The 22,636-nt window shown below is 40.9% G+C and overlaps 2 protein-coding genes across 7 annotated transcripts in view; one reads left to right on the plus strand and one right to left on the minus strand.

The window, feature by feature from the left end:
- Positions 1-21,740, minus strand: part of HSPBAP1 (HSPB1 associated protein 1) — a 62,356-nt gene extending 40,616 nt beyond the window's left edge. Inside the window, exon 1 of one of the 6 annotated variants that reach the window (XM_025172518.2) lies at positions 21,029-21,740. In XM_025172518.2, coding sequence (XP_025028286.2) covers positions 21,029-21,071 — 43 coding nt within the window. In that variant the 5' untranslated portion in view covers positions 21,072-21,740. Of the gene's footprint in view, positions 1-20,927 lie in introns of all 6 variants that reach the window. The other 5 variants (XM_007437183.4, XM_007437185.4, XM_025172517.2 and 2 more) reach the window with 5 other exon arrangements.
- A 136-nt stretch (positions 21,741-21,876) lies between these two features.
- Positions 21,877-22,636, plus strand: part of SLC49A4 (solute carrier family 49 member 4) — a 92,835-nt gene continuing 92,075 nt past the window's right edge. The window contains exon 1 of the mRNA XM_088146430.1: positions 21,877-22,377. Within this exon, the coding sequence (XP_088002556.1) occupies positions 21,984-22,377 (394 nt within the window). The 5' untranslated portion in view covers positions 21,877-21,983. The remainder of the gene's footprint in view (positions 22,378-22,636) is intronic.

Raw genomic sequence — 22,636 nt, forward strand, 5'->3', positions numbered from 1 at the left:
CGACAACAAAAACGCTGAATGAGAGCAGCTACTTGAACTGGCTTGATTGGGATGACACTCAAGTTCTTCCACCAGTTCTGGCTGTGGTCGTTAAGCAAATCCTGTGCAGTTGTTAAGCTCAATGTCACGTGACCACCACCTGTGGCTTCCTGCTGGCTTCCCCATTGACTTTGCCTGTTGGAAGCCAGCTATGAAGGTCACAAGTGGCAATCACGTAATCGCAGGATGCTGAGATGCTGCAACAGGACGCAAGTTTGAGGACTGGTCATAAATCTCCTTTCTCAGCACGACTGTAACTTCGAATGGTCACTGAACGAGCAGTCGGTAAGCGAGGATCACCTGTATTAAGCTCTAGTTTAATTTTTTTTTAACAAAAAGAAATTAATTCAAAACAAAAAAAAATAAAGTAGCAGTGGCAATCACTTCTGGCTCCTACCAAGAAAAATGCATGGATTGACCCATGAAGTCACCAGGAATTGAGCTTGACTCAAAGGAGAGTTTAGTATAGATAATCCCCATTTAGAGACCACAACTGGGACTGGCAAGTCGGTCATCAAGTGAAGGCGTCGGTAAGTGATATCGCAACTATGCTTATGCTCTTACTTCAGCTTTCCCTTTGGTTTACAGATCTGCAAAGGTCGTAAATGCAAGGACTACTTGCAAAGTTACTTTTTCATCACTGTCATATGTAAATGAGGCAGTTGCTGAACGAGGGCTACTTGCAGTTACCTCATTTGCTAATAAGTCTCCTGTTTGGTCTGAATGCTCCTGATTGTGTTATTTCAACATACCCAGCTTCAGGAAAGAAAGAAGCGGGGGTGGGGGTGGGGATAGGAACACAGGCAGCAGTGTTCATAGGGATATCCAAAGTTTCAAGATGGTAGTCACAGCATTGTCAACAAAGCCCTGCCTCCTTTCTTTGGGTGGTAGTTTGATCACAATGCCATGACCACCATCTGGCCTTTTTTGAAACCCCCTGAGGAGGTGGCAGAAGAGAACTCTCCAGCAATTATTATAACATCACAGCATTTGGCTTGCTGTGACAACATTGCACACCCTGTATAAGTATACAGTTTTTTCAACTCTGAAGTTTCCCAGTAAGAAAACTGAATCCCACTGCTTTCTCCTGATCAGTGTTGAGGGCTTGATAAACAAGGTTCTCCATTCCAACCGCTGGGCACCCATCTCCACGAAGCAGATGTACCCAGACAATGGAATTCAATTTGGAACCCGGTTTGGCAGTTCAAAAAACAGGTTGGTTTAGCTTGACTTGATTGGAAGCCACCAAACCAGCTAGGGGCCTGAATCTGAATCTTCCATTTACTGTCACTGAAAATGAACAGGAAATAGACAGAGAGCCAGTTTGGTGCAGTGGTTAAGGTACTGGACTAAAAATTGGGATACTCTGAGTTCTAGTCCTCCCTTAGACGTAAAAGTCAGCTGGGTGACTTTGGGCTGGGTGACTTTCTCTCTCAGCCAACCTACCTCACAGGGTTATTGTTGTGGGAAAAACAGGAGGCAGGAGCATTACAAATGTTGCCTTAAGCTTCACAAAATAAAGGCAAGATATAAAACTAATACTAATAGTTTCATGCAGAAAGGTGCATAGAACTTTTTAAAAATTAAAGAGAGGTGTTGATAACATTTTTTAAAAAACTAATTAGAATTCAGTGAAATTTGCTGGCAAAGCTTGCTCACACAGAGAGGATAGAGCACAACGTTCTGATTTCATTTTATTGCAAAAACCAGTGTTTATATTTTGGAGTTCTTTAAAAGGTTATGCATATTTCTCTCATTGTTTTTAAATATCAGGCCCTAGCTGAGACTTTTTCCAGAAGTTTGGAAAAATGGGAGTTATTTGTTTTTCCTTTCTCCCCTACATAGACTGGGGGGCAATGCAGGATCTGCATATATCATAGCCATTTCTCTAGGCAAGCATCTTGCAAAATGTGTGGTTTGGTGCTGGAGTAGGGAGTTATGATGAATGAAAAATAGCAAAGGTGGTTTTGTTTTCCACATAATTGGCACCAACGGCACAAAATGAGATAGGATGGGGTGGATGATGGATTGGAACAAACAGTGGCAGGAGGACATGAACACTCAGTATTTTCTAAGCTTACACCTTCACAGTCCCACAGCTTTTCACAAGACTCCTTTAATATTCTTGCTCCTGGGTATGAAGACTAACAAAGAACAATGAGCTCCAGGCTAGTCCTATGATCTATCATTTTAACTTCCCTTCCCTGAAGAGCTATGATTGGAAAGCCTCACTAAAATAATTCATTGTGACTGGAAGGGAGAACCCCTCCTCCTCCCTCCTCCTTTCCCCACTCTATTAGGATCTTAGGGGAATACACATATTGTATAGAAACTCAAAGAGATGCCAAGTGTTACAAAGCCAGAACCTGCCACCTACGTAGCTCTAGCTATGTTGGTCTCTTTTGTAGGAAGAGCTGGTGTGCACTTAGGGTTTCCTCACGCAGACATTTAAGCTAAACTCATGAATGCTCTGCTGCAGGGAAGCCAAAATCAGTTGAGTGATGTTGGTAGGGGAAAGGGAATAGAAGTGCTTTGGTTCAGATGAGTGTCTCTTATGCTTTTCTCTCTCAGGACCCCTTTCTTACTTTTAATAATTATGGAAGACCCCAAAAGAGCTTTTGTTGGGGTCATCAATATTTACCACATCAAAAATTAAAATTGACGCATTTGCTGCTGCTACCGCTTCTCAAGATTGTTTGATGGGATTTTAATATTGTATTATTTTTCAACATAGGCTGGCAAATAATTTTGATTTTGCAGACCCTGAAAGGGTCTTGGGGGACCCCCAGGGGTCCTAGGATCACACTTTAAGAAACACTGATTTAGATAATGTCTAACAGAGTGACTGCCCCTGAGATTCTCTGAAGCAGTGTTTCTCAACCTTGGCAACTTGAAGATGCATAGACTTCAACTCCCAGAATTCCCCAGCCAGCATGTTGACTGGGGAATTCCGGGAGTTGAAGTTCATGCATCTTCAAGTTGCCAAGGTTGAGAAACACTGCTCTGAAGGATTTGTCTTGCTTTGACCTCTGCCAGATCTGGCCATCATATCAATTTGAGTCAAGAGTCACCCAAATCCAGAGCACATCCTTAATCTCTACAAGTAGGGAGACTTTTTAGCAGTTTCTGCAATCTTTGCTCAAGTCTTCAAGAAACTATTGTATCTGACATTTACCAAAAGGTTTCCAAAAATGTGGCTGATTGCACTGACAAAACTATTTCATTAACAGAGCAACCAATCTATCTTTTGAAAACTAGTTTTATATGTAGGTTTGCCTCTGATCAATTGATTTTAAAAAAAGGAACATCTTTACAGTGGCAAATTCAAATTGGTGGAATGCAAGTCTTCTAACTGTGATATCTCCTCTGTGGCCTATTTAATATTCATAAATAGCCCTTCCTCTCCTGCTGAGTTTTAAAAATTTAAGGGGAAAGGCAACATCATTTTTTTCTGTTAGTCCTCCCAACTTTTAGTGAAAGTACCAGTCTACCAGAGAAGAATAGTTGCAAGCATCAACTATGTCACTTGCACAGGGTGAATGTCCCTTGCTCCTGATGAGAAAACTGCTTGAACGCAGTCATTTAGATAAGCACAGAAACAGCAGGGGCTTCTCCTAGCTATTTCTACCCTTATCAAAGCTTCTGAAAAACCAAAGCAAGGCCACATTTCTTCCTCCAGCTCTCTGTGCTTAACAGGGGTCTGAGGGAAGAAACTTGGCAGAAGGACAGAAACAGCAGGCATGGTTTTATTCATTTTTATCCCTGTCCTTCTGCATAGTTTGTTGCAAATCATAAAAGCGTTTGCTTTTTCTCATGTTCTCCAGCAATCATAGAACACTTGGGATTTTCTTGTTTTTTTTTAACTAGTACATCTATTTCAAGGTTTCCGTGATAGTTTTCATCTGCGCCCTGCCCCAAGATAGAGGGAAACTGTGCCTTTCATTTTCAGCAATCAAAGGAGACTCAGGGGCTGCCCCTATCTACCTAACCTATCTAATCACCTTCAGATTCACTGGAAAATTGTCAAGGACTACTTTGGATGCAGGAAATATTTACTAGTGATGTCAATGCAATATAGAAATCATTTAACATGCAGCATTTAAAGAAAATGGTTTTCTTTGTTCATGAAATCTCACCTCCATGCATGAAACATCAGGGCTAATGAACCTGTGGAGCTCCAGATATTGTAGAACCACTGTCCCAGAAGTCTCAGTAAACATGGCTAATTGGGGTGCACTGGGGGTAGAGTTATAGTTAACCATTGTAGGCCTCTTTTATGGAATATATAACACACATATTCCTAAGTAGTTCTTAGGAAATCTGGCTGCTACTGATCTAAAATTAAGCAGATATGTCTGAAGAAATGTGGCTCTTGTACAAGGCTGCCTATGTCTGAAAAGCTTCCTTCTAACATCTGGAGCATCTCTGGTGAAAATTTAAGAGAAGAACTTCTTGATAGCTTTCCTCAGGCTCAGGAACTCCCCCTGGTCCAGTCTGATGTCCACCAACATGCAAAAGTGTTTTTGTTCAGCCAAACCCTTGACCTTAGAAGCAGTTTTGATTGACATTTAAATATTATTTTGCATTTTATTGCTGTTAGCTGTCTTGTACATCATTTGATGGAAAACAACAGCTTTAACAAACAAAATGCTGTATTGTATTTTTATTTGCATGCATATGCATTTTGTGGTCCTAATTATGAAATACTCCTCTTCAGAAGTTCTGCTTGGGACATCTTCCAGATACCCTGCTTACAATGGCTAAAATGGTTTTCTGGTCCCTAGCAAAGTCTTCATCTCTACAATGGCCAATAGTATAACTTTCTCCCACAATTACTCTCCTTGCTTTCCTGATTTGGATGCATTATTCATTTCATGGGTTCTTGGTACTTTCTGAGCTTAGTTATTTTCTTGAAGATATTTCATTCCCGCAATTTATGATGTCACTGAGCCTCATAATGAAACATCTGCAAGAAAACAGCCAAGCTCGAAGAGTACCAAGAACCCAACAGTTCAACCTTGAGCTACATATATTTTCTTCTACTGTACTGGATTCATTTCATGGATTTGTATCCTGATAAGCAGTCTATAATACCAACAAAGTGTCATTTGTACCATCATACAATAAAGGGCACACATGGAATAAGTCTATTTGGAGCAAGGATGACTTCTACATCTGCCCCCCTCTCTCCTAGATGATGCTGGGCTATCCCTGTGTTAAGGAGATTATTTCTTCAGTACTCCTACTGATGATATTCTGATTTCCCTGGAAGCTAGAGGGGTATAAGAAGAGAAATCAGAGTATCATCAAGGAGCACAGTGAAAAAAATGGGACTAGAATTAACTATAAAGAAGACCAAACTAATGAGAACAGATAGAACAATTCTAACAACCCTTAGAATTGAAAATGAAGGTATCAAAGTGGTGGATAGCTTTTGTCTTTTGGGATCAACCACTTAAATCTCCTATTTAACATCTACATGAGGCTGCTGGGTGAGCTCATCCGTTGCCATGGGGTGAGGTATCATCAGTATGCTGATGATACCCAATTATACATCTCTGCCCCTGGTGAATTAAGCAATGATTTAATCTTTAAAGCCCTTCATGGCATGGGGCTGGGTTATCTGAGGGATTGCCTCTCCCCAATTACATCTGCCCACCCCATCAGGTCTGGCAGAGATGGCATGCTGTGGGTCCTGTCTGCCAGGGAGTTACATTTGGTGGGTCTCAGGAGGTGGGCCTTCTCTGCTGTGGTCTGCCTTGTAGAATCTTCTCCCCCCAGAAGTGAGATTAGCTTCATCCCTGTCTACATTCCACAAGTCCCTCAAGACCTGGCTATGTTATCAGGAATGGGGGTCCCAGGGGACTGGGGAGATTTTGTGATGGCTCCCTTACTAATATCATCCCCTTCTTTTATAGTTATTTTTAATTGTGACTTTTTATGTATTTATTGTTTTTAATTATTGTACACCGCCCAGAGTCACTTTTATGTGAGATGGGAGGCTATATAAATACGATAAAAAAATAAATTGATTAATTAAAAAAAAACAAGGTCAAGAAATATGCTTCAGGCAAGCACCTGATAGAGCAGCCATGAAGCCCTTGGAAAAGATATTTAAATGCCATGATGTGTCTATACCCTACAAAGATCAGAATCATGCAAACCATGGTATGCGTGACACTCTATGGAAGCAAAAGTTGGACTTTGATGAAGAAAGATAGGAAGAGTATTGGTGCTTTTGAACTTTGGTGTTGGAGAAGATTTCTGAGAATACCATGGACAGCCACGAAAACAAACCAACGGATCATTGAACAAATCAATCGAGAGTTCTCACTCAAGGCACAAACGACAAGGCTCAAATCATCCTACTTCGGACACATTATGCAAAGACCTATCTGGAGTCTGGAGAAGGCTCTAATGCTGGGAAAGGTGGAAGGAAAGAGAAAAAGAGGACGACCAGCAGCAAGGTGGATGGACTCAGTTACAGTAACAATGGGGACACTGTTAGAAGAGATGAAGGACCAGATTAGGGACAGATCATCATGGAGAAAATCTGTGTATGTGATTGCTAAGAGCTGACAATGACTTGATGGCATGTTATCAATCAATCAATCAATCAATCAATCAGATCCAGATGTTTTGCTAGCAGTGGTTCTCAAATGAAGTTCAAATGGTTCTTCCTGGATGCTTCCTGTGCTCTTAAGATCTGATGCGGCCTATGATTCAGTAGATATTCCTTTACTTTCAGTGGCTGGATTCTTTTCATTTAGCATTTTCATACAATGCTAAGTTATAAAATGGTTCATCTGGCATTTTGGTTCATGATGTGTGAACTCAGCCATTGTAACTCATAAACCATGACTAAGCTTGTGGTGTAAACCTAGCCAACTGTGATATATTCATGACAATTCATGGCTTAGTGATATATTAGCCTAGCTCTTTCTTCCCTCATCCATATAACATACCCCTCAACATAAAGCAACAATTTAATCCAACTCACTATTTGACCTTAATGAATATTCAGCATACTACTCTAGTGAAAACTTTCTTCTATCTTCATTATTAGTATTATCCATGAACAATGTTAAATCAAGAGAGTAGGAAGAGGCACATCATTTTGATCTCCGTGTTTTCACCTTTTCATTGTCTTGTACTTTCTCTGGGAAATTAATTCTGATTCGGAAATGGGGTGGGGGGCATAAATCATCCTGAGTATACAGAAGAAAACTATTCATAATTCTCAATTAAGTGTTGAGAATTGTGCAGAACTTGGAAAAATAAAGATTTTGGCACAGCAGGATTTTTGTAGAAAAGTGGTCTCAAAGTTGTTAAGTAGTTAAATGTACTGTCAATTATTTTGAATAATTTAGCAAATTAGAAGGATTCATTTCATACCAGGAGTTGTCTTCTTCCAACATAGCCTGCTGATTAAATATAGGGTTTAACTGAGAGGTTTTAGAATTATTTTCCAAAGAAAGAATCGGTCTTCCTAAAATAACAACCTATTTTTAGAGTAAGTGATATCCAGCTGTTTTTCTAACAAGCATATAATAATTTATCAGGCTAACATCTTGAAGACTAGGGAATCAACTGTGAGATTAAAAAAAGAATCCATGCATTACTGTAAGTTGTAAAAAGAAAGAATGAAATCTTGCATACGTCTGCTTCGTTAAGCTCCACTGAACTCAAATGAAACATATTTCCTGCTTGTAGGATTACCAAGGGCTGTCAATGCTCCCTTTCCTAGAAATAGGTTGCATTTACCTCAATGAGATTACTTTTAGAAAGACATATAACAGAACTGCACTACAAAAGAATTACTGATAATATGGTTAGGTAAAAGGCAAGTCCAGTTCAGTTGGTTAAATAATATATTTACAGAAAGGATCATATAATATTAACAGCTCTTTCTAGATCTCACTCCTGCAAATTCTATTCAACTGAACTTTTCCCCTTTTCTCTTTTGCCACTCCTGACAAATATGTATAACTTACAATAACTTTGGTGACTATAACTAGCATTCATCCTTTGGTTTGCCAAACCAATCAAGATTTTAAAAAGCCTAACAAAAACTTTTTAAAAGTTTCTGGAAGATTCAGCATTATTTTTAGAAAAGTAAATACTATTTTACAGTTTACATCTAAACTAGGCAAACCCCAGTAGTTTTATAAATCAGGACTGCAACACACACACATACATACAATTTGAACTGTGTAATGTTCATAGACAAAAAATATATAACTACAAAGTATGTCATTAAAGACAGCAAAGAATAATTAAGATTAAGAACAATTTCAATAGAAAGGGCTAAACAAGGACCCTTAGAAGAATGAATGGATTGAAGAATAAAAATGGTGACATTATTTAGGATGAAAGGGAAATGTGGGATTACTAGAATGTTTCAGAGATTTGTATGCGGATGACAGTGGTTTGTGAAAAAGTAAAATTGAAATGGATACTATAAATGTTAGTATCCAGGAAAAGAATTTATGAAAAGAAAGTTGTAAATGCTGTGATAATGTTGAAAAATAGTAAGGCTACAAGTATAGACAGTGAAACTGGATAAACGTTAAAATACCAACATGGTTTGTTTATGGAATGGCTGTGGAACTTGTTTCTCTTATGTGTGAAAACTGTATCCCTTGCCTTACCACTGTGTAAGGGAAGAAAAATGTTATTTTTCCAAAGAGGAAAAAATAACTTATTAAATAGTGAACATAAAAATGACAAAATAATTAGTTTGTTAATCTCCTTAGAAAAGTGTTTTGGTTGAATTCTGACTGAAAGGGAATGAGAGGTGACAATGAACAAACTTTGGGAAGTACAATAAAACTTTGTCTGATTTTTGCTCTTTAGCAGGAGAAATGTAGAAATATGAGAAAGCCGACTGTGTGTCTCCTAATTCAGACCAAATATGCAGTAAAGTTAACAAGCTAGACTCATGGAACATTTTGTGTGAATGTGGAGGTTGACTGCTGAATATAATAAGAGCCACATACGATGGAAATAAAGCCTGCTTGAGAATAAATGGAGTGCTTAGTGAATGGTTCAACACTGAGTGAGGAAGGATGTCCCCTTGATCATTTAATATATTTATGGATAAATGTATAAAGAATTCTTATGGTGAGGTTAAAGATGTGTTGATTAGCAGTGTGAATGTCTATTTTTGCATGCAGGCAATGCTGTGTTGCTGCCTGAGAACCCAATTGTTCTCCAGTAAATGTTCAACTGTACGATGCAACAGGGTGTATGGATCGGAAAATTAATATAACAAAGACCAAGGTAGTTGTAACCGACAGGGAAAATGAAGTGAATGAATGATTGCACTTTGGAACTAAATAGCAAAATTTAGAGCAAGGAGATGAATTTGTATATCTTGGTAAAATGTTTATTGGTGTGTGAGAAAGGATGGACACATTTTAAGACTTGCAAATGTTGCTAGAAAGTTGGTTCCTAGTACATGGTCTGTTGCAAGAAATGAATAAATGTTGGAAGAAACAAAAATGGCTGTGTATAAGTGTGTGTTTCTGCCTGTTTTGTTATATGTGAGAGTTAGGTCTATGAGGAGTAACTTAACAGCTGAATGCAGTGGGGATGCGTTAATTAGGAAGTGCATAGAGATAGGGTAATGAATGAATGTGGACTGAACATGAAACTGAATGACCAGTATGAAAGAAATATACTAAGGTAGTTTGGTGATATAAGGAGAAAAAATGGGAATCAAGTTGCAAAAGAAATATATGAAAAAAGAGTGGATGGACTGAGAAGCTTTGTCCATCAACAACAACAGGTATATAGTTTTGCCAATATCTTTTCTCCAGTTAAGGAGAATCTTATTGCTTTCTGCTTGACATGTAAATTACATAACATCAGGAAAAAAAATGCAAGCTTTGCCTTTTTTAGCAGAAGGGAAGCATATAAGATCATATTTCCATTGATATCAGCATAAATATTTAGAACTTCCAATTCTTTCTACAATCTTTTCCATGTGAGATCCACAGTCTGCATTATTTAACAAATCTTTTGGTTATGGCAAAACTGATTAGATGTTCTAAAACATCTCATGCCAAATCTGTATAGGTTTATATACTGTATATATATATATGAAAACTGACAGATGGCAGAAATAAACCTAGAAAGAAATAACTGCACAATTTAATCTGTATGAAGTATCTATCTACTAGCAGTTATTTACTGCCAACAGCTATTTACACAAGAGGCACATGTGCACCTTAATTGTATGCTGATTTTGGCACACCTGGCTCTTAATAGAATTGAAGCATCATCATCATCATCATCATCATCATCATCATCATCATCATCATCATTATTATTATTATTATTTACATGAAGACTACTCCAAAGCAAAGCATAGTGACAGCAATTTGCACTTTTCTGCATCTAAGGATATATCCTATTGTACATTAAGTTGTAGGTTTTAAAAGCACTCTGTGATCACTTAGATTTGATTCATTATTTATTATTATTACATTTTTATCCTGCCTTTTTTAATATATATTTTTGGTCAACTCAAGGTGGCGAACATACCTGATACTCTTGCCTCCTATTTTCCCCACAACAACCACCCCTGTGAGGTAGGTTGGGCTGAGAGAGAGGGACTGTCCCAAAGTCACCCAGCCGGCTTTCATGCCTAAAAGAGGCCTAGAATTCATGGTCTCCTGGTTTCTAGGCCAGCACCTTCACTACTACATCAGACTGGCTCTCAAATGTTTGACTATTGTCAAACAGAAAACCAGCCACGTGGGGCTCAATCATCTAAATATGCAATATTCTGCACATTATGACTAAGTCACATTCAATTTAGCAGAACTTTCTTCTAAAGAAGTATGCTTAAAAGTAGAACTCATGTTGATAGGTCTAATGAAATAGCCATGTGGCAGTTCCCTGTTAATTTAAATTATACATACTTATCCATTTATTGTCTTCAGGAATGTGATTAATCTAATTTTTACCATGATTTTCAAATAGCAGGTGAAGCCTTTTAAGATGTACCTTGTTTATAATTGTCAAATCATTTCTCCCCCACCGACTTTATTTATATTTACAAAATTCATTACCCACTTTTCAATAATGGGTTACACAAGATAGAAACAATCATATAGAATTGAAAAAAAAAAAGAATTACAATGGATTAAACATTATTTGCATGGCAACAAATATATAACTGCTAAAAGATAGGGCATTCTCCTTAATGCTGAGTTCAGTTTCTTTTGTCTTCATAGGTATGTACACATAGCTTTTTCAGCAATAATTTGGGAGTGGATTGCAGTTGCATTCTTCTGTTGTTGTTTTTTTCAACGTCTCAGTCTAGTCTACAGCCCTGGTATTTCCTGATAGTCTCCTATCCAAATACAAACCAGACCTACCCCATCCCCCTTACTTTATTTTATTTATTTATCTACAGGGCTTATATGATGCTCCAGTCAAAACTGATTCTGAGTGGCTTATAGAACCTATTTACGTACAGGGGCTAAAACACAAATCACAATGCAATATAAAACACAGCACCAAAGATAAATAAAACTCCATTAAACTCCGGATTAAAGGAGGAAGCAGCCCACAACATTCTCCCCCATCCCCAAGTCCTGTTGAAAAGCCAAATTCTGATGGCCTTGCTGAAACACATCTGGAGTAAGGGCCATCTGGATCATGATGGGAATGCTATTCCAAACATGATGGACAGGAATTGAAAAGAACCACCTTCAAAGCTCCTAAAGATGGCAGTCTCTAAGTGAAGGGACCTGAAATGGGCCCCTTCCATCTGATAAGAAAAACCAGTTAAGAGAAGACAGTCCCCAAAATTTCCAGGTCATTTGCCATGAAGGGCCTTAAAAGAGACAGCCAACACCTGGAATTGCATCTGGAAGCCAACTGGTAACCAAAGCAGCTGTCAAAGTAAATGTCACATGAGCAGATTGTGAAGTGTCCCCTACTACATTTTAGACTAGCTGTGGCTTCTGAATGGTCTTCAAGACCAGCCCCATATAAAACACTTTCTAATAGTCTGAACATTAGGTGACTAAGGCATGAGTGACTGAGAGAAGTACCTCCTATTTCAGGATATGTTGTACATTTCACAGCAAATGGAGTTGTGAAAAGGCCCTCCTTGCCAATGCTCCCCCCTGCTTCTTGAGCAGGACCTGAGAGCCAGGAAGGACCCCCAGATCACAAATCAGTTTGGCACAGGAAAGCACAACTCCATCCAGTACTAAAAATGGAAATCTCGGGAATAGCATGGGTTAACTTTTTCTTCCCCATCCAAACCCTAACAGCTTCCAGGCACTGAGACACCACCTTGACTGCATTACCAGTTGGCCTGGAGTTTAGACGTAAAGCTGGGTATCCTCCGCATACTGAAGATATCTTATGTCAGCCCCATCAGGTAGACCAGACTAAGAAACAGACATTGTGTGCACCTAAGGCTACTTTTATTAGAACAGCTTTAGTAACAGAATCTTGCAAGTCTGAATGTGCTTCCTTTCCTCCTCCTTTTAATTCCATGAAGGTGCAGGAGGGGGGCGTACCTGAGACATTTTCACAAACTACTTTCTTGGCTTGGGCTCAAGTTTCATTTATCTGATCATTGTCTTGGTAATGGATCTTCTCTCTGTCCTTCAAGGTCATCCTCTTTATTCACTACATTTAATTCTGTATTGGCAGATGATCTGCCCAAGCAGTTTCATTAGATGTTGAAGAAGAGTGAAGAGAATGCTGAACCCTGGGGCACTCCATATTCAAGGGGCCTCGGACCTAACCTTTACCTCCTGACTATCACTGATTAGAACCCTTCAGGAAGGAGGAGTACCACTCTAGTAGGGTGGCTTCACTCCCAGACCATCTTTTGTGATCAATGAAGTTTGACTAGGTACTAGCACCTAGCTGGGCAGCAGAAGACACAAAGAACAGCAGCACAAATTCAAGAGGAAAAAAAAAGGTTTTGGTGCCAACTATGAACAGTGAAGGTTCTGAAAACGGTCTCTCTTTAATTGCTATATAGTGAATTCCTAACAGACACAGCACTCTCAAGAGGACATTCCAACTCAATCTTAATGACCAAGCTGATACATAAAGGAAAAAAAAATAATCAGGTATTCTATCCAACTCCAGCTCTGAAGGGCCAAAAGTTGGTTCGTTAAGATAATGGCAGTCACTGCAGCTTATTTAGAAGAGGTGTGACTAAAACTCCCATGTCTGTAACCTTCAACTGGGTGAAACAGTACATCATAGGGCAACAATTTTTGAACCTAGGTACCTCAAATGGGCTAACTTACAGAATGTGTCTAAAATCTGGGACCCATTACTCCTATGGGATTGAAATTTGGGAAATTTGTGGCAGCTTCAGTACTGCTGTGCAGCTGCACCATTGCAGCCAGCCCAGGTCACTTGATCATCATGGGTGTATCCCTGACTTCTCTCCCACCTCCTTCTGTCCCCTGTGCCCAACTGGCTGGCGGCAAGGCCAAATGGGCAAGTGATGATGGCTGCTTTAGAAACAAGGCAGAAATTTGAAATCTCTTAACGGGGTGGGTATTGAGGGAAGGAGAAGGGAGCTACTTGGATGCCTGCTGGCAAGGTAGGGCTGGCAGGGGGGCGCTGGTGGTAAACAAGTGAGCCCTTTTTCTCCCTCGAGGGTGGGGGCCCTTGGGGACATGCCAGAATGGGGAGCAGAAGTACAGTTTTCCTCAGGGTCCACAGCCCCCTTTGTGCCATCTCCCCCCAGCAGCCCCCCCAGTAGCAGACAGTTCCATGGGTCAGCCAAGGAGGAAGAGGAGGCTTCACCAGGGCTCTCCTGAGAGTTGTGAGGGGAGGGTAAATGGTGCAAGGCTATATTATATATGGAAAGGGAGGGAGGGAGGGAGGGAAGGAAGAGGAAGAGGAGAAGGAGAAGAGGGAGAGGGAGGGAGAGAGGGAGGAAGGAAGGAAGAAGATTTCTGATGCTCCCTGCCAGCTTCCCACAAGCAAAGTCAATGGGGAAGCCGGCAGCAAGTTGTAAGTCACTCACACTCCCGCTGTTTTTTTGCCCTTGGTCATTCTGTTTCTCTGTTTAGGTAAGGAAATATCTCTGAAACGATGACCCAATAGGTCATGGGTTGTCTAGTATCCATTACAGACTACCTTTTTAACAACCCTGCTATGGCATTCTGTATCAGTTGCAGCTTCTGGTCAAATTCAGAGGCAAATTCATATAAAGCATATTTACAATAACCCCAACGAGGTTATCAATTGTGTAGAGCAATATGTGTATCCTTATCTAAAGTTATTTGAGCCAGCCAGACCAGGACAAAAGTACTCCTTATCATAGAAAACACTTTGGCTTCCACTGAGAGCAATAGATTCAGGAAGATCTCCAAATGACATACAGTACTTGGTCCAGAGCAGGCAACCTCCCTAACTCCCAGAAAGAGTAAGTCTTATTCATAGTTTCAGCCTCACCTACTCCACCATTGCACCTAGATATTGATTCTGACCCTGCACAGCTTCTCTCGATTCTGAAAATCTGGTTATTATGAGCGTATTGACATCTAAGCTTCCCCACCCTACCTGCTATATATCGACTTTATATAGACTAGAATCCCTCACTATCCCACAGCTTAACTGCCATGGGGCTAAAGTATAATCAGCCAATGTTATTATTTTAAAATGCTACTGAACCTGTATTTTGCTCATATTTTTTGTTGTTGTTGTTCAGTCATTAAGTCGTGTCTGACTCTTCGTGACCCCATGAACCATATCGCGCCAGGCCTTCCTGTCCTGTGCTCATATTTTACCGCCCTATTTATAGGGAGGCCTAAAGATAGATTGCAAGGCAGGCTACAGAAACAGACCTACTTCCATGAACACAATGGAGTGAAAAATTGAAAGGGTTACAATGCTACCACCAAGCACAAGTGAAATTAGCATGTTTACAAATGCATTTGTCCTCTGAGTGAAATAAAGCTATCAACCGGCCGCAAGATAAAACTAATTTGGCTTTTATCAATTTATCAACAATGTGCCATTCTTTCACATTAATTAATTTTTATGGCATTATAGCCTACAAAATCCCATGGAATGCTACACTCTGCTAAATTAATTGGGGAGGAAAGGTCAGATCACTACAGACATATCCGAATACAGGCCGTGGCACTACAAAGCAAAGCAATTTAAAATGTTCTAATTACAATGCATTATTTCAGTTATGATTTTAATTACAGATAAATGAGAATAAAATTAAATATCTATCCTGAAATATAAATTCTATCTTAAGAGATTTAAATCCAGGCTTTATTTTAAAAGAAGTGGCTTCGTCAAATGACTAGTTAGGGATGGAGTAAATTAATATTATTTATATTCTTAACAATTCTGCATTCCTGTTTAGTAGGTATGAAAGATGCACTGCATTTATCAGTGTCCTTCCATTTATTTCCTGCCTTCATTCAGAAAATCCCTTGTATCCCCTATTTTTTCCTACAATAACACATATGAGTAGGCTGGGCAACATCATGCTGAGAGGGACTAAAGCATGATATGCCAAAGACCAGAGAACATCAAAGTATGTCTGATGGATAAAATACCAAGAGTCAGGACATGAACTTCCAGGAACAAAAACTGTCCAAGAACAACTAGAACCATCTCTAAATTGTCTTCTAAACTGCAACAACATTCCATGACAAGATTGATGAAAACCAGGTGGTCAGAGTCCAATACCTTTAGATTATAAAACAGGAGAGGAAAAGGAGCTCATTAAAAAATGTGTAAAGTGTGAAAAATTCTATGGCTTGCTAATTTATTTGCTGGTTTTTCTGCTTGCTTCTTCTCTCACTGTCTTTTTCACATTGGGAAACCTTTCTGGAATCAAGGAGCTACAAGACACCTTTTGATAATTATCTGATTACTGTACTAACTTCTCTGCTAACCTTAGTTGGGAAAATCATGTTCCACAATGTGTACCTCTGATTAGTTGTGCTAGAACTGAGAAATGTATTTAAGCAACCACGGTATGCAAGCTTTGATTCAACAAATCTAGCAATTGTTGTACAGATAGTCCCCGGGTTAAGAACGCCCTGGTTACAGATGACCCACAGTTAAGAACGGAGCCAACTGTAGCAAAATTTGAGTTAAATACACAATGGTTCGAGTTAATTGCACAATACTACTTGTACAGTATTACACAATAATACTATTCTAGCTTACGTACAAATTTGACTTAAGGACAGACCTTGGGAACAGAATTCGTTCTTAAACTGGGGACTACCTGTACTGTGTTCGGTTGCCTTCTATGGTGATTATACCCACCAGGGGCAAAGATCTTAAGAGGTGAAGAAATAAGTTCTCTGTTTTCCCCCTTTGAAGGGGGTTCCTTAAAAAAAGCTAAAAATACTAGTCCATCTCAAATTTTTAAAAGTAATTTCACAGCCAAATCCTATCCATGTTTACTTAAAAGCAAGCCTCATGGATGTCAATTACACTTATTCTTTAGCACAACTTTCCCCACCATGTTGCTTTGTAGATGCGTTGAGATTCTTCTTCCCTGGGACTAGGTCTTTAAATAATTGTCTCCAGTTAACCAGGGTGATCAGGTTGAAATTGTTTTGGGAAGTATAGTGGTAATACAGCACTGAAGTAACAATAAACATAAGATTCCCCCCTCCCCAATAAATGCTTGATGAGTGGCTATTTGTGAAGTAAGATAACTGAACAAAGTTACAGGCAGCCTAAATCTGCAGAGAAAATCTAGTAGACATTAATTAGCAAACAGATGATTTCCAGGGAAGATAGTGGACTGAAAATGGCTCCGCGAAAAGCTGAGCTGATGTTTGTTGCCACAAACAGGGAGCTGACAAGTAGTTTGGCTCCTTTGACCCTCTCTGGACAAAGAGAGGATACAAGATCACAAGCTGTTTTCTTTATGGTTACTCCTTGCGAGGACACTGCAAGACACTGGTTTCCAGAGGGTGGGAGAAATCAAGAGATGAGGGAATTTGCCATAATTGCTCTAGCCACAAATGGAGCCTTTCCAAAGAACGCTGTGTTCGCACTTCCCTTACTAACCACTTTCGGAAATTGCCTATTAACTGCTTCAAAGAAGTTTGACACCTTCAAAGTGACAAGACTGAGGACACCAGGTGAGTACCTTCAAACCTTCAAATAAGAAAATGAAGGTATATCTTTATAATCTTTAAGAATTTAAAATAAACAGCAAAAAGCAAGACAAGGTTTTGGCTAGAAAGTTTTAAACAGATTAAGGACTCAGGAAATGTTGGAATATTGGATTTTGAATAGTAAGACTTTGAAAGTAATCTTAAATGCATTTTGTGGGAAAGAAAAACTGTTTTTGATATTGGAGACATAATAAGACAAGTAACTTATTATGGCGTTCAGAGATATCTTTGAACTGTACAGGGATTTTAGGTTCAGCCCAAGAAACTCAGCGGGACAATTCTGGAACAGTTCGGTTACTTTATTAGCTTACACCTACTAGACAGAATCTTGCCAAACTAACACTAATCCCCAAAGACTGCAACTAAACACTCCGAATTCCTTAGGGTGGTGCCAGTCTCATCCTCTTGGCTTTCCCACGCTCAGCCTGCGGGCTGAGGGGATGCTTGAGATTCTTCTCACTCTCCCCATGACCTTGGACCTCCTCACTCAAGTCTTCCATCATAAGGGACTTTGAATTAATTATGTCAGCTATGCTGTGGGTTTTTTTGGGGAACAGCCTGTTCCCAGAAGAAGATCCTACACAGAAAAAGATATGCAAGTCTACCCAAGAACATGAATGAGAATTTGAATAAGAATTTGTCATCAGATATAAAGAAGAAATTGGATGAGGCTTTAAAAATTAAGAAGGAATAAAAATGACCATCTTGGAGAGCAGTTGGAACAATTTCTTTTTGCCGGACTTACAAGAGAGGCTGTATAAAATACTGAAGGAATTAGAAACAAGGTTCAACAACCATCTGAATGGATTAAAGAGCAAGATTGCTTTGTGCAAAAAGAAGGAACACAAAGTTGGCTTATTTCACCAGGGCTAAAATGGGACATTGCTATTTTGGGTGGTACTTTTTGGATTTGCTGATATCTGGACTGGAAAAATTAGGTGTATTGGATTTGCTTACATTTAACACGGTGTTTAAGCTTTTTCCCTTACAGTTACTTTATCCGTCCTACTTTGACAGCATTTAAACTGGCTCTGTATTTAACTGTCTTTTTAAGTTTTGTGAACTTGTTCTTTTTAAAAGAGAAATTATCCCTCTTTGTTATGTTAAATTTTAGCCTTTTGTTTGTATTAGGATACTGGGATTACTTTATATTTGCTAAATGGGGGGTTGTTTATAGTTAATGGTTGAGACATAGAATGGGATATATTGCTATTTGGGTGATTCTCTTTGGAACTGTTGGCATCTGGAATGGAAAAATGTTGTGTATTAGGTTTGCTTACAGTTAATATAGTGTTTAAGCTTTTTTCCCTACAATTACTCTAGAAGAAGGGGTATTGGTGAGCTTGCTTTTTAAAAGGAGAAATGGTCCCTCTGTCATGCTAAACTTTTTTTGTTTATATTAGGATATTGGGACCACTTTATGCCTTTTAAATGTGGTTTTAGTGCATAGCCAAGAATTGAGATGTGGAATGCGGAGTTTTATATATGTTAATTAATGTTATTATTTTAGGGCTCTGTTTGGACTTTTTGCTGACACCTGGATTGGAGAAGACATTACTGATTGGATTTGCCTAGGTTAGAGATGAGTTATGGGATTTGTATCTGTTAATTAAGAGGAGGTGAAGAGATTATGAAATTGTTTATACTTGTGGTGATGAAGGTGAGAAATTGCTTTCTTAGGGATTTTTTTTCTTCTTTGCATCTTTTTTTTCTTTTTTCTTTTGTATTATTTTTCACTGTTGTAACTAAATCTTTTAATAAAAATTATTATAAAAAATTAATTAGCAAAATGAGAAGTGAACAAACAAGAAAGAGACAATATGAGTAAAAATGAGTAAATAAATATTATTTCAGCATTGCCAGATCACTAGACTATCATTGGTATTTCACACACAAAATAAAAATAACCAAACGATTTTGAACGACTGAGTTAAAAATGGAATTAGCAACATAAAGGGTATATTCAAGTTTCCATTCTGCTTGACTGAAACCTCTGTTCAACACCACATCTCTTTTGAAGAGCAGAAAACATGAAAAATACAATAAAGTGCATATTGTGGAAGTGAAATGTACATGTTTATAAAACTGTGTTTCAAATATAAAAATAGCTTGACAGCTACACCAATTTTTAGGGAAAGGGGTACAAGAACGCAGAAGCAACTGATATCCAAAGCAAGACCTAACAGTTTCCTTTATTCTTAATCGATTGCTAGGTTGGCAATGGATGAATTACAGTAATGCAATTGATAAACATGAATTGACTGGAGAATGTGCATATGGCCAATCACTATCTTGGTTCAAGCCATCATCATCATTTAGTAAACTTCTATGCCACCTGATTCCCAGTGACCCTGGGTGGCTCACAACAATCAAAGAAAGAAATTACAATAAAACCAATAAAAGATGGCAAGTGCAACAGACCAGACGGAAGGAAGTGAGAGGTTTCACTCTCCCTCACCAAAGGCCTGGGTGAAGGTGAACCAAAGTGGGTTGGTTTAAATTGGTGGGTGAATCCAGCTATCTGCATGTTCAAACAAGGTACATATATGAATGCAACCTTATGTATGTTTACCTGATTTCATAGACAATATGGCCAATGAATAGCATCTGTAGGTGGACTTTGAATAATATTTTAGAATCCAAACAATACCTGGTGACATCGACTAACAGAAATGATGTTTAAGGGATTGTCCATTCTTCACCTGGAGCTACCACATATTAACTGACCAATGTGCACAATATCCTCATTGTGCAATATGACTTGAACATTATGTGTATTGAGCAGAATTGAAATCTGTTTTCTTGATATTCATTGTGCTTGCTGTATGTTACTACAGATTTTTATTTGTTCCAGCCAGCAGTTTTTAAGTTTTAAGATGTGGGAATTTTCTAGAGGTTTTATTGTCAGTTGTTTAAATTTGTCATATCCCCACTTTGAGACTGCTTTAGCAATAAAGAGCAGCTTGGATGGATGGATAAACAAATAAATCCAGGGTACCCGAAGGACCGTCTCATCCCTGTTACATCAACCCGTCCCACCCGGTCTTGCAGAGAGGGCATGCTGCGGACCCCGTCTGCAAGAGAATTTCATCTGATGGGGTCTAGGAGGCGAGCCTTCTCTGCAGCAGCCCCTGCCCTTTGGAACACCCTTCCCCCAGAGTGAGGTTGGCCCCCTCCCTCTTAGAATGCAGAAAAAAACTGAAGACCTGGTTTTGTTATTATGCATGGAGTGGGGATGGGAATAGCCAGTTTTGGGGATGGCTGGTTCACTAGTCCTACCTGACCAATATTATCTGGTCACAGGCTGCAACAATACCACCATCGCTTGGATTTTATCAAATTTATAAAATACAATTTAATAATTGTATTTTATGCTGTGCTATTTATGTTTTTATTGGTTTAACTGTTTGGTTGTGAACCGTCCAGAGTCCCTCCTCGTGGGGGAGTTGGGCGGTGATATAAATTTGATTTATATCAAATAAATAAATAAAATAAATAAATAAATGCTGAGCATATTGGCCGCAGCTGTGATCTACTTCCGCTTCAATGCAAAACGGTGCGTGGGTGAACGTAGCGCTTGTTGACAACTCCTTAAAGCAGCGAATCGTTCTGCATTTCCCTCACGTCAAATGCAACATCCGAAGAGGCGCAAAGAAGTGGCTGAAGTAGCGAGCCTGAGGTGGGAAAGGACAGGAAAAGCCGGTTCGATAAAACGGATATCATCACCTAATGACTCCTCCTTAGGTTTACGTCTCTCTGCGAAGTTCTACAAACAAGACACGCGTAGCGTAACGCGGCAGGGAAGGAAGGCAGGCAGGCGTACCTACCCGGCTGCAATGGCTCCAAAGCGGCCACCGCTTCGCTCTGCATCCCTAGTCCAAGAGGAGACCGCTCCTAGTTCCTCCTCCTCGGCTCACCCTTTTACCGTCACCAGCCCTTCCGCTACCCGCGATCATGTGAGGGATCATTTGAGCCGGATCATGTGGCTTTGGTTTCGAGTTCGCGTCCAGGTGGGGCGCGGGACCGGGCGCGCGGAGCTGGCTCTTCTCGTGGTCCGGCGGGGCTTGTTTCTCCAAAGGGCTGCGGTCCGTTGCCTCCGCCTCAGTTCGACCACAAAAACGCTCCAAGCAACTTTTTCTGTTTTTCCCTCGTTATGTCGCCGAAGAGTGTTCTCTTTTAAGGCTTCGCGGGTGTTTTACACCCGGGACGGGTCCTGGAACCAACCCAGGGTTAAGCGCGCATCACCTGGCAGGGCTGAAGTAAATGTTCTTCCTCCCAACATCGGGAGAAGGAACTGCCTAAAACACTACCTTTCCCCCAGTCCCAGCCAAGCTGGCAGTCCCGGCCCTTGTCACTGACATTTTGCTACAACTGGGCTAATATCCAGCTTTTTGTTTGCAATTAGCCGGTTTTCGGGGACTAGCTCCCACTTATCCGGAGAGAGGCTAAACTACTGTGCTCCGACTTGGTGGGACGACACCATCTCCTGTCCCTGGGCACTCTGACTAGGAAAAGGGGGAGCTGTAATCCCACACATCTGGAGGGCACCAAGCCGGGCCTCGCAGTCAGGCGGCCCCTTTTTCGCTCTTCCCGTTGCGGCTTCGGCGGCGAAGCGCCTTGGCGAGGCCCGCCTGCCTCGCGCATGCGGCTGGGAAGGTGCCTCCTAGCCCAGGCGGGCGGGGTTTGCTTACATCGCCGCCGCCGCTGCCGCCGCGACTGGGTTACGTTAGGACACCAGCCGGCCACCAGGCAGGTGGGACTGCCTTCGCCGCCTCCCCGGCGATGGGCTTAGCCTGGAGCAGCTCCGAGGAGCGGGAGCCCCTGGTGCCCCCAACGCCGCCCGCCGGGCCGCTGCCGTTTGCTCAGCATGGCCAGTCCTGTGCGGCGGCGGCGGCGGCGGCGGCGGAGTCGCGGGGCAGGGGGATGCCTCCGGCGGGGCCCCTGCCTCGCCTCCCGCCGGTGCCGGGCCGCGTGTACGGCCGGCGCTGGCTGGTGCTGCTGCTCTTCTCGCTGCTGGGCTTCGTGCAGGGCCTGGTGTGGAATACGTGGGGCCCCATTCAGAACTCGGCCCGCCAGGCCTTCGACTTCTCCAGCTTGGATATCGCCCTGCTTGTCTTCTGGGGGCCCATCGGCTTCGTGCCCTGCTTCGCCTTCATGTGGCTCATGGACAAGAAGGGTGAGGAAGGAGGGAAGGGCGAGGGCGGCTGTGCCGGGAGCCACCCTTTCCCACCGTCTCCGGAGTGGGGAAAGACTCCTTCGATGAAAGCAGACTAGCCCAATTCGGTGCCTTTCGGGTGTGTTGAGTGGCAGCGCCTGGCACCCTTAGCCAGCCTGGCTCCGGGCGGTGGGAGATACTGCCCGAAACGTCCGGAGGGTTGGGTTGTTCCCCCCACAGAGGGTGGGCCACCCAGTTATAAAGGTCTGGAGAAAAGGGA

Source organism: Python bivittatus, unplaced genomic scaffold (assembly GCF_059951505.1).
Source record: "Python bivittatus isolate LINGU-HERP-01145 unplaced genomic scaffold, Pbiv_v1 ctg000480_np1212, whole genome shotgun sequence".
Lineage (NCBI taxonomy): Eukaryota > Metazoa > Chordata > Lepidosauria > Squamata > Pythonidae > Python > Python bivittatus.